This window comes from Pipra filicauda, unplaced genomic scaffold, assembly GCF_003945595.2.
Source record: "Pipra filicauda isolate LSUMZ 115617 unplaced genomic scaffold, ASM394559v2 scaffold19_size4547281_pilon, whole genome shotgun sequence".
In the NCBI taxonomy this organism is placed as follows: Eukaryota; Metazoa; Chordata; class Aves; order Passeriformes; family Pipridae; genus Pipra; species Pipra filicauda.
This window is the reverse complement of record NW_024104309.1, coordinates 944,107-958,472: the sequence shown is the minus strand read 5'-3', so window position 1 is coordinate 958,472 and position 14,366 is coordinate 944,107. Positions and strand designations below refer to the sequence as shown.

General features: G+C 41.6%; 1 protein-coding gene across 1 annotated transcript in view; it reads left to right on the top strand.

Annotated features, from left to right (window-relative positions):
* Positions 1 to 14,366, top strand: part of SLC1A7 (solute carrier family 1 member 7) — a 48,729-nt gene that overhangs the window by 1,160 nt on the left and 33,203 nt on the right. Inside the window, exons 2-3 of the mRNA XM_027748703.2 lie at positions 46 to 125; positions 13,951 to 14,166. Coding sequence (XP_027604504.1) covers positions 46 to 125; positions 13,951 to 14,166 — 296 coding nt within the window. The remainder of the gene's footprint in view (positions 1 to 45; positions 126 to 13,950; positions 14,167 to 14,366) is intronic.

Genomic DNA, 14,366 nt, shown 5'->3' with positions numbered 1-14,366 from the left:
CAGTCTTTAGCTCAAAACAATAAACATCTCTTCATGTATTTCTAGGAAATTAGTTACTTCCAGTTTCCTGGTGAGTTACTGATGAGGATGCTGAAAATGCTGATTCTCCCACTGGTTGTCTCAAGGTAAGTGAGGACAACAATAGTTCCAATAAGTTTTCACGTTTCCTAAATGAGACTTGTCATGGCCACTGTTTTACTTGTGACTGAATTAAGTGACAGTGCCAGAGGCATCACTGACTGCTGTGCATTTGTATTTATAGTGGAGCCATGAACATGTTTTTTAATCAATAGGATCATTTCTGCAATATCTCGTACAGCTATTATTGGCTTTAAAATTAACGTGCAGGGGGTTTTATTGTTTTCTTTTCCCCTTGTAATGGGAGGACTTTTTCTTTCAAGCTAACTAGAAGTTAAATATATGGAATAAATAACCCACCTTATCAAAAAACCCACCTTAAGTCTAAATTATTGAAACAATACACTGTTCAAATAAGATGAAAAAGCCCAGTTATTTATCTTGTCCCGCAGTATTTTGAGAGATGTGCTGTAATATGATGAATATTGAAAAAACCCTGTGTCTCCAGTGAACTAATAGTATATACCTGGCTTCAGCTGGAAGTGAAAGTGATTTCTCAGTACATTAAAGGCAGAACCTTTAATGGTGCCACTTTATTGGTAGCAGAATTAATGATCTAGATCCTGTTCTGATGGACAGTGCATGGGAGCTGCCTTTGCAGTGGGAGGGCATGACTTAGGAGAGGTTTTTCTCTCCTCTGAGCTTGACTGTCTTCCAACTGACTACAGTCCCAACCACACACCAGTTACAAATGGCCAATGCTAAACTGTGTGCCCAGTGCTTAGGGAAGATATAAGAAGAGTAACAAAGCTAACTTTACCAGACCTGAGAAAAAATTATTGCAATATTTGGTGCCTTTCCTTGAAGCCTCAGTTTCTGAAACCTAATACATACACCAAGACCTCATCTTCCACTTTAAGAAAGAATAAGTTTGTAGTCTTCAGACTGAAGAGAGTTGCTGCAAATTAACACAACTGAGCACTAATTTTAGTTTTAAATTATCTGCCTTTAGATCTGCCTTCTCATGGTCTTTCACAGAACGAAGCTGAGTCATGGTGCTCTGTGCATGAAACTGTTCACGTGGCCACAGACTCACTCCGGTTCTGTCCCGGGCAGCAAGACAACATCAAGACAAAACATGTCAAGAGATTATTTTTTTTGAGAGGTAGAAGGAGAGTTTTCCAGTGAAAACAAGAGTCTCACAGGAGGAAGTGATGGAGTAAGGAGGACAGAAAAGGGTTGGAGCAGATTCACATGCCCTTCCCTAAAATGTGTAGTTCTTTAGATCCTCTTGTATTTTTTTAGAGATGTCAGGAAGAGCAACAGCACACAGGGGAGAGCTGCTCTGACACAACCTGTGATGGCTCAGGTTACCTACAGGTGTGTCAGGAGTGAACCTCTGAGCCTGACAAGAAACTTTGCAGAACTTCAAATGGATTAACTCCCCTTGCACGACAGTATGAGTCCATCTCTGTGTGTAACAAACTATCACTTCCTATTGCAAACTGAAATGTCAGGGGTTTGCAAGTAAAAACTACTCGATGCAATTAAATTTTCCACACATCCATTTCATAAAATCAGTAAACCTATGCTCTGTACTTTTACCAATCTGCATGCACATTTAAACTACATTTCTTTGTGGATCTGGAATATTCTCAGCCTGTCCTGCCAGAGCAAAGGCATTTAAATTATCTTTTAAATTACTCTCTATTATTGTTTACAAAAGCCAGAGGTACAGCACCATGAAAAGAGCTCTAAATATTGCTCTCCTAGTTGAAATTAATGCAAGTTTTTCCTTATATACACAAAGAAAAAAATTACTTGTAAAGAAATAGAAATAGCTTTCTAATCTAAGAAAGGAAGATTAAAAGGACTGAGTGCAAAATACTCCATCTCCAAGTCTAGAGTTTATTTTGAAGGGTTGTAGCAGAAGTAAAATATGGTAACTGTGTCAGAAGACTGACAATAGACTAGAAAATATTGTACTTACAGGCCATTAGCACAGATCCAGCCTTTTACAGAAATGCCTGAAAATGTGTACTTTCCCTCTTGACCTGATAGTTAGAGAGTAAAATAGGAACTCTGCAGATTGTATCCATTAGGAATGAGGAAATTATGATATAGTCAGGTATCTCTGAATGGTGTTTATTTTAAAAGTTCCCTGGAAGCAGAAGAAATCAGTTGAACAACTTGAGACTGTTTCTTCAATGGACAGTTTCTTGTTTTACCCAACTCTGTCCCAGCACCTGGAAGTGCTCTATCCCACAGCTCCCATACCTGTTCTGATGTCTCCTGTCACCCATGGTCTTCTTCTTTTCTCACAGACAGAAAAATCTTGGAAAAGCAATCACCACCCACTAGCCTGCCAATTTGAGCTTTTGGTTTTTTTATGGCCTGGACCTTCATTAAGGATGGAGGTTGATATTATTTCAATTACCTGGTTACATAAAAAAGCTTCACAGCATCAGAGAACAACTCTGGAATAACTATATATTTATTGCCCCCATCCTCTGCCTGAGCTCTAGCCCTGCTCATACCTATTAGTATCCTCTGTGTCTCATTTATAGAGTTTGCTTTTCTCGGTGATGATGACAAGTACCCACACAACAGAGGATGCCACTTCTGTTAGCAATGGAAATTTAAAAATCAGACAAACAGTCCGACAGATTGTGTCTGCCCTGGGGACACTCAGTGGTGGCTGTTACAAAATTTTAGACCCTGTAGTTACCAGATGTACAATGCTTACCATATGTATAAACATAGGATACTATTCTTAAGCCTGGGAATGGGAATATTAAGAGAGATGAGAGAGAAGAGGAGCCGGATCTGAATTCATAGTTACACATTTAGGCACTGCCTGAGCTCCTGCTGCAGTTGGACAGAGAGGTGTCCTCAACAAGCCTGAAATATCAGCTGCAGGGGATCTGAAGTTCCCTGATTCTCTCTGAGACAGTGTCTTCAATCCTCATCTGACAGCTGAAGTGCAAATAGGATATTTTCTTCCTTACATGCAAAAGGTTTCAACACGTATCTCAGGTTTTTATCAAGTGTGGCAGAGGTGTCTCCCTGTGCATCCTGCCCCGAGAATTCGGAGATGTTAAAAAAACCGCGGGGCCGAGTCTGCAGACAGTTACCGCTGCTCAGGTTTGTTAAACCTTTCCCGGCACCTCCTGCACTTCCCGGCGCGGGCAGAGGCCCGGGCTGCGATACCGCCCGCGGCCACCAGGCGGCTCCGCTGGGACACCGAGGGACCGCATCCCGGGGATCGCCGGGACCACTGATGGGATCCTGCATCCCGGGGACTGCCGGGACCACTGATGGGATCCTGCATCCCGGGGATTGCCGGGACCACTGATGGGATCCTGCATCCCGGGGATCGCCGGGACCACTGATGGGATCCTGCATCCCGGGGACTGCCGGGACCACTGATGGGATCCTGCATCCCGGGGATCGCCGGGACCACTGATGGGATCCTGCATCCCGGGGATTGCCGGGACCACTGATGGGATCCTGCATCCCGGGGACTGCCGGGACCACTGATGGGATCCTGCATCCCGGGGATTGCCGGGACCACTGATGGGATCCTGCATCCCGGGGATTGCCGGGACCACTGATGGGATCCTGCATCCCAGGGATTGCTGGTACCACGGCCTGGGGTCCTGCATCCCAGGGATTGCCGGTACCCTCCACTCTCTTTCACTATGGTTAATTATAAACTTACACAGACACACACACACATGTGATGCCTTCACCTGCTTCCAGGACAAGTTGATTGCCATGGATACCTATTCATCACTTTACTTTCTCAACTTCTTAAATGCTTGAAGTAATCCAATCTGATCTTCAGGCGTCTGCATGATGCAAAAAACTTGGAGAGGAACAAGCACTCAACTTTGCCACTAATACCTTCTCACTCTTGCTAAAGATGGTACAAACCCTCTGCCCCCCTCCTGTCTGTGCCAGCAGTGCCAGGCACAGCACTGGCTCGGGTACAGGCCAACCATGTACTGTGACACAACTCATGGGCTGTCACCTCCCTTCAGAGCATCTTCATCCTTGTGCCCATTCCCTGCCCCACCGTCCTCATCTCACTTTACCAGCTTTGTATTGAGCAGTGTCCACCAGGCTGGACACTTGATTTTCAGTAAGCTGAAAAACTGCATTGACTTCAGTACTTTGGGGAAGCAGGTACTGAAACCTGGTCTGCTACAACTTTGTATCTTGTTTTGAGTGATGTTTTGAAGAAGTTGCAAACTTTGACTGAAAAATTTAGCATTGCTGAGGCATTTATAATGCTGCTGTTTGGCATGGATTCCTTGTGGCAGGCAGAGAGGCCACACTGTGGCACTTACCCCAAAAAGAAATTCCCCTCTCCCTTTCTGTTTGGAGGTGCCGGTGAGCCCACAGGGCAGGCCAGGTCTGGCTCCCAGCACGGCAGAGCTCAGGGCAGGCAGAACCACCACGGGCACCAGACCCCAGGCAGAACCACCACGGGCACCAGACCCAAGTGCAAACCGTGTGTGCTGCAGAGCTGGGAGGAAGGTTGGAGAAGAGGCAGGGCTTGCAGCCCCTGGTTCTTTTGCAAGCTAACACCAGAAGCCCACACATGATTTCTCTCCTGCATTCAACATACACTTTCACAGACCTTACAGGAACTTAACTCTCTCTTTTGGAGCCTTCCATCCCCTCTGCATAATTTCAGAGAAAAATTAATTACAATGTTATCAGTAAGGGCTCTCACAGACACAGTGTTTGACTGAACAAGTCTTGCTTCTCCAGAAAAGCAGGCTGAAGCCAGACTTACACAGGTTTACACTAGCTGAACCTACTGACTTCTCTTTGTCCTGTATGAAGTTATATCCTTTATATCCTTTTATTTCAGCACCCTCCTTGTTTATATGATTAAGTTTTTATCTGGTAATAGATACAGGGCTGAGTTTTCTATAGCTATGATTAGCAGTAAGCAGTGAGAGTGCTTGTGGGAAAGAATTGTCAGGGCAGACTTGCACTGTTCAGCTGGTTACCCCAGGGAATATTTGCTTGTTTTCCTAAGATTATGATGATTATTAAATTTCGTATTTATTTACCACCAACCATTTTCTAGATATTTAAGAAGTAATCAGAAGCAAAGACTTGATCCTTTTCCATGTGCAGACCTTGTTAAGGAACTATTGTTCCCTTTAAAGCTAAACAACTGACTTGACCTGTATTTTTTAAATCATAAAGCTTGTTCCTCTGAGTATGTTGTGCCTGATACAAGCAAGTGTATACTAATAAAATATTATATTTATTCAAAGGCTCACTTGGGGGGTAGTAATAAACATTGGTTACTATTGTAGTTTTGTTGATGAATTAAATACGATATGCTAAATATAGAACTGTGTTTCTTTAAGGGGATTCCTGTCCATAATGCCATCAGTTCTGGTAATCCTTCGTCCTTCTGCTCAGATTCCCAAGTTGGCAATTCTTATTCATGCTGTTAAAGCCTGGTATTTAATTAGAAACTACTCTGTTATAGTACTCTTTTCCCCATATATTTTTTTCCACAGCTCTCTGCTTTGGGGAACACAGTAGCATTTTTACATCCCACTAATGACAAATATTGCTCATTGTGTTCTGATGGAATTCTGCCACTGTTCGGCCTCACTGGGCCATCCCAAACTTTGCCTCTCAGAACTCATCTGAAGTTCATCTGGAGAGTTGATAATTCTGTGAACTGTGCAAGAGGACGTGAAGATGTGGGTGCAGGCTGGGGATGCTGTGGGTGCAGGCTGGGGATGCTGTGGGTGCAGGCTGCAGGTGCTGTGGGTGCAGGCTGGGGATGCTGTGGGTGCAGGCTGGGGATGCTGTGGGTGCAGGCTGCAGGTGCTGTGGGTGCAGGCTGGGGATGCTGTGGGTGCAGGCAGCTGTGAAGCCCCTCATCCTGGGAGCCAAGCTGGTGATGCTGGTGCCGATCCGTGCCAGAATTGGTGCTGCCACATAAGCAGGGCTTTGTGTCCAGGCTCTCCTGCCAAGGACTAATGTGGCCACACAGCTCCCAGACCTGCCTTGGAGCTCAGAGCAAAAGCACAGCGAGTTCATGCAGCTGTCTGTGCAGACATACCCTAAATAACTTCACAGCAGCTGTATATTCTTTGGGAGTCCAGGGTTGGGTTAAAATAACACTGTGAAATAGACTTGGTTAGATTGTGGTTTGTGTTGTTTTGTTTGTTGTCAGCTGTAGGTGAAACTGGTAATACACCACAGACTGGAGATTGTCTGTCTGTTTTATTACTTAAGCTTATTGTTTGTTAGGGATGAAAAGGTTGACCCAAACCCTCAGAGACCAGTACTGAAATTTGCAATCTGAAACTTCTGTCATGATTATAAAACAGTGCCTGGTATGGTCAGTATAATATCCATTCAGAAGGAAAACAGAGATATCCAAAGGGCTATGAAATCTCTCTTTTTTCCTGATTTATCATTACATTTAAATGAAGATGACATCCAAAATTAATTCATTCAATAATACTGGTTTTACAAGAATGACAATATGTGCAGTACTATTTCTTCTTATACGTCCTTGGTACTAAAAGGTACTTTCTGTGTTGTCTTGACAAATTCACATAATTTACCTGGAGGCTGAATGGGAAAGGATAGATGATAGAAGCTTCTGGTTAGGTTTGGCTTGGTTTTTTCTGCTATGTGTAAGTTAAACTATTCCCTCTGGTCATTATTTCCTAAATACTAGTCACTCTTTTCTTATCCTTGTGCAGCTGCCAAACTGGGGCCTATTTAAAAGACAAGTAGATGTGGCACTTGGGGACATGGTTTAGTGAGACTTGGCAGCGCTGGCGGAACAGTTGGGCTTGATGATCTTAGAGGTCTTTTTAAATCTAAACACTTCTAAGATTCTATAATCAAGGGCAACCAAATTTATGCACTGTATTATCTAGTGAGGTGTTGAGGAGCAGCTGCAAAATGCTGCCTCTGAGTCTCTGAAGGGCCTGCTCAGGACAGTGTTTTATAATGTACTAAAGCAGATGCATTTCTCATAGAATTAAATTGCTTTGGGAACACAGGGCTTTTTTCTTCACATTATTGGAGATAATGTGACCTTTCCCTCTATTTCACCTGTGATAGAAAAATATTGGAAGTTGGAAACAGGCCTTTCTCTCAACAGAGGAAATATGCTGGGTTAGTACAGGAAAATATGGAAAACCCGTGGAATACCTGAATGATAACATTAAGTGTGTTTACTATTCCATTTCTGAACTACCTGCAATGTCTATCTCTGTAATACAGACAATAATAAAAATACATTTCACCTCAGTGAGAACAAGCTGTTAAGCCCTTTTCTAGGATATATAATCTGCAGTCTTTATTGTGGAGAAAGTCATTCTAGAGATGTGAGAGGGGATAAATATATTTACTTTCAGAGTGAAAAGCAAAACTGTACTTGGATGAAACTGGAAGAGAAGGATTACTGAAAGGGAAGAGGAACTGGACAGAAAGCAATCTCACTTGACACCATTATACTACTTTAAATTCTCCATATTGCTATTGTATTGCAGAACTGATGTCAGATTACCCCAAAAGTCCTCTTTTCAGATTGCTTCAGCTTCTTATTTAAACCTTATTAAGAATCCCTCCTCCATGCCTCAGACATCTTCAGAAGTTTCTCCACATTATCATCTGGAACATTATCAATGTTCTTAGCTGTGTTTAGGAATATTGAGTCTAATGGTCAGGTCAGATACTGTTTTCGGGTGTTTTCTTTTGCTTGAGCAACCCAGAGGTCCAAACCGCTCCAGTGAAAAATGACATGTTGCAGTTGTGCACGTTGTAATGACAAAAGTGGGCCAGCTCAGCACAAATTATTTAGGGAGTGTCAGTAGGGATGTAGTGATGTGCAACAGAAATCTATGGTCACAGAGTGAACGGGTGTGGAAAGCACTGAAGTGATTACTAATGGGTATGAACTGTTTGTGACTTGACAGAATTTTTCTGTAGTCCTCTGAGAGCTCTAAAATACTTAGTGTCTCACAAAGGAATGGGAATGACATGTGGAGCTTGAGGGGCTGGCTGGATTCCCTCTGTTTCCTTAGGAGAAAACCAGTTGAATAACTCTGACATTTGTTTATAATCCAAATTTGTGTTTCAAATCCCTTTGCTCCTTTCTTAATCTAGAAACACTTCAAAGAACTGACAAAAGAGAAAATCAAGTATTATTAAGATTCTTGGCTCTTTCCACCATGTGAAGCTGCACATGCATATTTAATAGATAATTTAGTTTTGTTTGCATCCTGACCTTTGAATTTAGGAAATACCTTCTTCTTTTTTTTTTATCAGAACAGCCAAAGTCAACAAGCCAGGAAATACCTTCTTCTTTTTTTTTTATCAGAACAGCCAAAGTCAACAAGCCAGCCTGGGTTTTGCACGAACTATACCACCATTCCTTTATCAGTCAGTGCTCAAAGGTCACTGTTCATCCCTTCCAGCACTCAGAGATATATCACAGCATCCTCACATGCAGGTGACAGAACAGCCAGTGGACATCAGCCCTCACTGTGTGCTGTACAAAGTCCTGCCTTGTTTACATTAGTCCATAAAACCAGATTTCCTATTGTACCTGAAAAATCCTGGCAGGATTTTTCCTATATATGTCAGTTTGTCATTAATAGTTACAAGTGTTAGATGAGAAGGAAAATATCTCAATGTTTTGGGTGAAAAATAAAACTCTTGTTATTTTATACAGCAATTTAAAAAACAAATCTCAAAATGTTGCATTTTATGATGTATTAGAAATGTAGTTTGGTTTCTTTCCTTAAACACAGTCACTGCAAGAAGTGTATTGCAGACAGTGAGATCTTAATATATTTTTGTTGCTTGAAGATCAAGATCCAGATTTTCCATCACACCTGACACCTTTGAGCTTCCACTGTGCTCAGTAAAATAGCTTTATACTGAGGCCTTAAAAGTTAATTCACATTTCCAGTGCTGTTTATGACTGATAATCTAAGCACACAGAAACAGCTGCAACAGTCCTGTATGATTTTGTATTTAGGGATTTTTAGATCTTAGACACCATTTCATTCATATCAAGATAACTAAACTTTAAAAAAGCTGTTTGCTATTACTTGATTTGCAAAGGAGATGAGCCTTAGCAGCCCCTTGGATCTTCAGGAGGATTCTAGACCTCTCAACTCCTTTGAAAACAATGCTGTAATACTATGAAACTTTTAATAATACATGACATTGGTGATCACTCCACTGACTACAAGGGACCATGACAGTTCCTTAGCTGTGTTCAGATCAGCAGCAGCCTGTTGGTACATCAGGAGTCTGCTAAAGTATTGGAGTCTGAGTAAAATCCACAGAGAGCCCCAGGTGTCATTTTATTGCCTGTCTGGACTGCACACAAATATACTTGGGAAGGGGGTTCATCTCTCTAAATGGGATGCCCCATGTGTATCTCACACACCCAATCCAGCTTAGTTCAGGGTGTGAGCATGAAAACCAGAGCTGTAACATATCCCTGTAAGTCAGGGCAGACCATGTCATAGGGTGAAGCAGAGACAGGGATGGGTCTGGTCTTGCCACCACCACCACCATCACTTCTCTACTGCAGCCACGGCAGGGGGGCTTGCTCTGCAGGTGTTTTGCATGTTAGAAGAAAGCAAAAGGATATTGTGGTAAGAAAAAGTCATTCAGATCCCTCTTTCTCACTGGTGAAATAATTTTAGTTACACTAGAGACTAAGAGGAAAATCAAGCATGAAGCTACAGAAAGAGCCAGAGAAAGTTTCTTATCTCTTTATTACTGTAGAGAGTGTTATTTTCTCTGTTGCAAACTGTAACTCCATAAATGGTGGCTCCATGGAAGTGAAGCAGCCCATTTTGAAAGCAGATAGCACAGATAAGGAAAAGTGAGATAGTCCACTGCAATACAGAGATCACCTCAGGCATATTTTTCTTCACTGTAAATGGTTTGTCCTTAAAGAAAATGCCTTAATTTCTCTGCTTCCTTATCTGTAAAATGGAGATACTGCCTTCCTGCGTGAGAGGAGGTTGCATTAGTCAAGCATTTTAAGATGATTAAATGGCTTGTGCTGTGGAAATGCACATTATTATCATATTGAGACTTGCAGGCACTGACCTTGACAGAAAGGTGAGCCCCAGCCTGCCTGCCTGATCAACAGCATTAGGGAAGCAGCACTTCACTTTCATGATGCTCAACTGTCATATAATCATCTCTAATGTGGCTGTTGGAGGCACTTCCCAGCCTCACTGGGAGAACTTGCTTAGGAAGGTCTTTTCCACGGATGCAATTACCAAATGAGAATGGGAGGGAGGGGACGGGATGAATGAAAACAAACATCATTCTAGGAACAACTGTTGGTGGTTAATACTTGACCATTACTTCTTGACAGGATTAATGTCTTTCTAATCACACTAATCCCTTCTGATAACTTTATCCATAATCCATCTATTTCAAAGCAACATCCAGATGGCTTCTGGTGGAGAGGAAGACAAAATAAACATGCAGAAGGGGGTCTTAACAGCAGCTTCTTGTATTTTCTCTTTTTGGGGATATAGGTTTTGATCTTGAGACAGGCCAAAACCTGTGCTTTTAGCAGAGAGTAAGAGAAAAAGCTAGAGAATTGCAGAGAAGATAGACAGTTCTAATTTTATTTGTAAATAAAGTACCTCATTGGTACTCTGATGTTTAACTGTGACAGCCAGAACAAGCCTAGAGGTGCTCAACAGGGTTTAGCTACTTGTTTGCCTGGGACTAATTAGATTTCCAAGATATTGGAAAGAATTCCATTCCTCTTTATGTCAAAAATTACCAATGTTTTAAATAATGTAGTAACTAAATTACATTTTTAATTAGTCCTGGAATTGATCAGGTCTTCCCCTTTCCTTTAGACTTGACAGTTTCTTTTCTATATAAGCTAAGAAATGGTCTCTGAACATGAAATTCCAATTTTGGGGACTTTTTTTTTTTTGCTAGACTAATTAAATGAGTGAGATATACTGTAATTATTCAGAAAAGCTGCAGATTGGTTTTTATTGTCCTAATCCTGTTTTGTCCATTTGGCAATCATTAAAACATGTTATGGAAGCTACACATGAATCATATGTGTGGAAGCTACTTAGCTACATAGTAGGTCAAATGATTTTACTCTATGAATCAAATATCTGTCCTGTTATTTCAAGCCTAACCAAATTCTGAGGCTTGACAAGAATTAAAGGTAGGCTGGTTTTCATTCCAGTGTGTTTCATGAGAGTCTAGTAGTGGAATCCATAGGAATATCTTTTTTCTGTCTTAGAAGAAGCTTGGGAAATTTTTGGGAAGCTTTTATGTAGCCAAGAGTGTTTGATGAAAATTAAAGGGAAAACCTGAACAGGATACAGTGATCTTGATTTAAACCATCTGGAAGCTTATTCCTCCTGACTTCCCTATTCCCTAGGAAAAAAGAAAAGTAATTTTTCTTGTCATTCTTTGGCTCCATTGTGTGAATGTTAGAGCTCAGGATCAACAGTGAGAAATTCCTGGGATGTAATTGTGTATCACTTGCCTCATACAATAACTGTGATAATCAATATGCTTCCTAATCTTTATGTCTGTTGCCCTGTTCCTTCGAATATCAAATATATGAAGTCAAATGAAGAAGAGTTAAGGAGTGATTATTGTCTCATTCTGGTTACAGGCATTTCTTTCTGAAATGATTCTGAGCAGTTGCCTGAAATGACCCGACCAGTGTTACTGCCCAGCCTTTGGAGAACTGGTTCCAGTGGTCCCTTCCTAAACCTGAGCATTGCAGGCCTTGGAAAACCCAGGCCTTTGTCTGACCCCAGCCCTTTTCTCATGCTTCTGTCACACCAGTTACCCCACTGCACCTCCATAGTTAATTACTTTTGAGGACTTTCTCATCACAGCATGGACTGAGCATGACTTTATCTGGTGACAGGATAATCTCATTACAGATGATGATCTTGTTAATGAATATCCCCAAGACAGAGCAATCTCATTATTAGCTCCCTCAGGATTTGTCACCTAAGAGCCAAGGTGTGATTAAATTTTAGCTGCACAGCATCCTCCCAAATCTTGTGGCTGAGGTAGCAACCCTAAAGGCACATGAACCACTGGGCATATTTAATTAAGTGGCTTCAGGGCAGTACCAAAAAGGGAAGTGAGCTGTCTGTCCCCTCAGCAGTACCCTCTCCAAGGGATCACTCTGCTTGGTGTCCTGTCCACAAGTCACAGATCTGCTGGTCAACACTGAGGCCTTTGTACCGCCGGCGTCACTGCCCTGAATAATGGATCTATAAAGAACACTGAAAATTATTACCATGAAAAACAGCCAACTAGTTGAAAATCAACCTGATTTTAATTTATTTTTTTTTTTTCTCCTGGGAAGGTTAGGGTGGAGGTAGAACAGTGCTAAAATCCAGTACAATATAGGTATCTAGTCTGGGCAGCAACGAATTGGCTCAATGGCCTGTAAAACCTCAGCCTGCAAGAACAGATCAGTCCTAGAAATCTAATAACAACACAGAGGCTTTTTAACAGGGAACTGATACATTATTTTGAGATAAATGTATTTCACTCAACTTTTTTATCAAAAGAAAGTGTTTTAGAATATTTACTCTTCTGTATGGACTGATCAGGGGAAATTCCAAGGAACTAAGTAGCGTTCCTACTACTGTATTTTTAGTACATAGTCCTGTGTTTGTACACAGTGCTTTACAGACACACAGAAATGCACGATTTTTATCAAATACAATGACAAATGAGAGCAAAACAACAAGGTCACAAGAGTGAGAGTTATTGAGATGCTCACTTTCTCAATGATCCATTTTCTGAATGATCCAAACTACAGTGCACCCCTGTTCCTACAGCGTTAACAAAACCCATGCTGGATGAGAGATTGGCAGTGCAGAAAAGCAATACATTTTCTTAATTAATCTAGTGGATAGCAGGAACCTGAACACTAAATCCACCCATTTGATTTCATTAAATCTACTATAAAGGTTAAGCTGCACTTTAGCATTGGCTCCAGACAACCTCCCTCAGCAGAGTGAGGTCAAGGAGATCTCATTCAAGGAGGTGCAGCTTAGTAAATGTTTATGAGAAAAGGCCTGATAAATGGGTCTGTTTTGATGAGAAAACTGGACAGTGGGGCACACCAAATAGTAAATGCAGGATTTTACTTCACCTGCACTTTTCCTGAGATGCATGCTTTGGAGAGTTCACAGAGAATTGTTCCAAGTTAAATCTCAATTTAAAGCCCCCTGGTAAAGCAAAAATAAATTGTGCTTTGAATTGATTTAGAAAGAAAAAAAAAAGTATTCTTTTAGGTAAAGAAAGGACTATGTGACAAAACTGCTCCTTGGTGTTTTTAATTTCGAAGTTGCGGTCCTACCTCACTCACACACGAAGGAGTGAGGAGGTTGATCAGATTTCCCTCGGACGTCCCTTCAAACCTGAATTATTGTATGATTCTATAAAATTATATGTAGAGTTTCATACCTAGGTTTTCCTGACTGACTGTTGCCACTGCTCCTGTGAACTGAGCCGTTACATACGTAGCTCATATAAAACTGTTCCTTGAATTTCAGGGAACAACCAACAGGATTTAATCCCCACATGTGCAGCCTGAGCTTGCAACTGCCTTCAAGTAACCCGGAATTCACATATGGCAACTGGGAAACGCTCCTTTAGATGCAGAGGATAGAGTTCAGTGTTCCTGGCAAGCTTCTAAAAGCACTGATGTGTAGGCAATCCTAAGAGAAGCAGGTAGACTGGAATAATTAGGAAATTAGGCTTTCAGCTGCACTAATGTGATGCACAAGATACAATTTGTGTTGTGTTCCCTTTCCACAGCTTGATGTCTGGGCTGGCAGCCCTGGATGCCAAGACTTCCAGTCGATTAGGGATCATAACCGTCACTTACTACCTGTGGACAACGTTTGTGGCTGTGATTGTGGGAATAATTATGGTGTCCATTATCCATCCTGGTGGAGCAGCACAGAAGGAGAGCACTGAGGAGGGCGGGAAGCCCATCATGAGCTCTGCAGATGCTCTGCTGGACTTAATCCGGTAACGACACTCGTTCTTTCCGCTTTCTGAACAGCACATTTTGTACATAACTGCATGAGGATGGCCTGAGAATAAGATCTGAATTTAAGGATGAACATTTTGCTTAAATTTAGAAAATTCAGTAAATTTAGTAAATTTCAGAAGATGATTTTCAGGTTATCAGATATTTATACTGGCTGTTTCTAGTAAAATTTAAATAA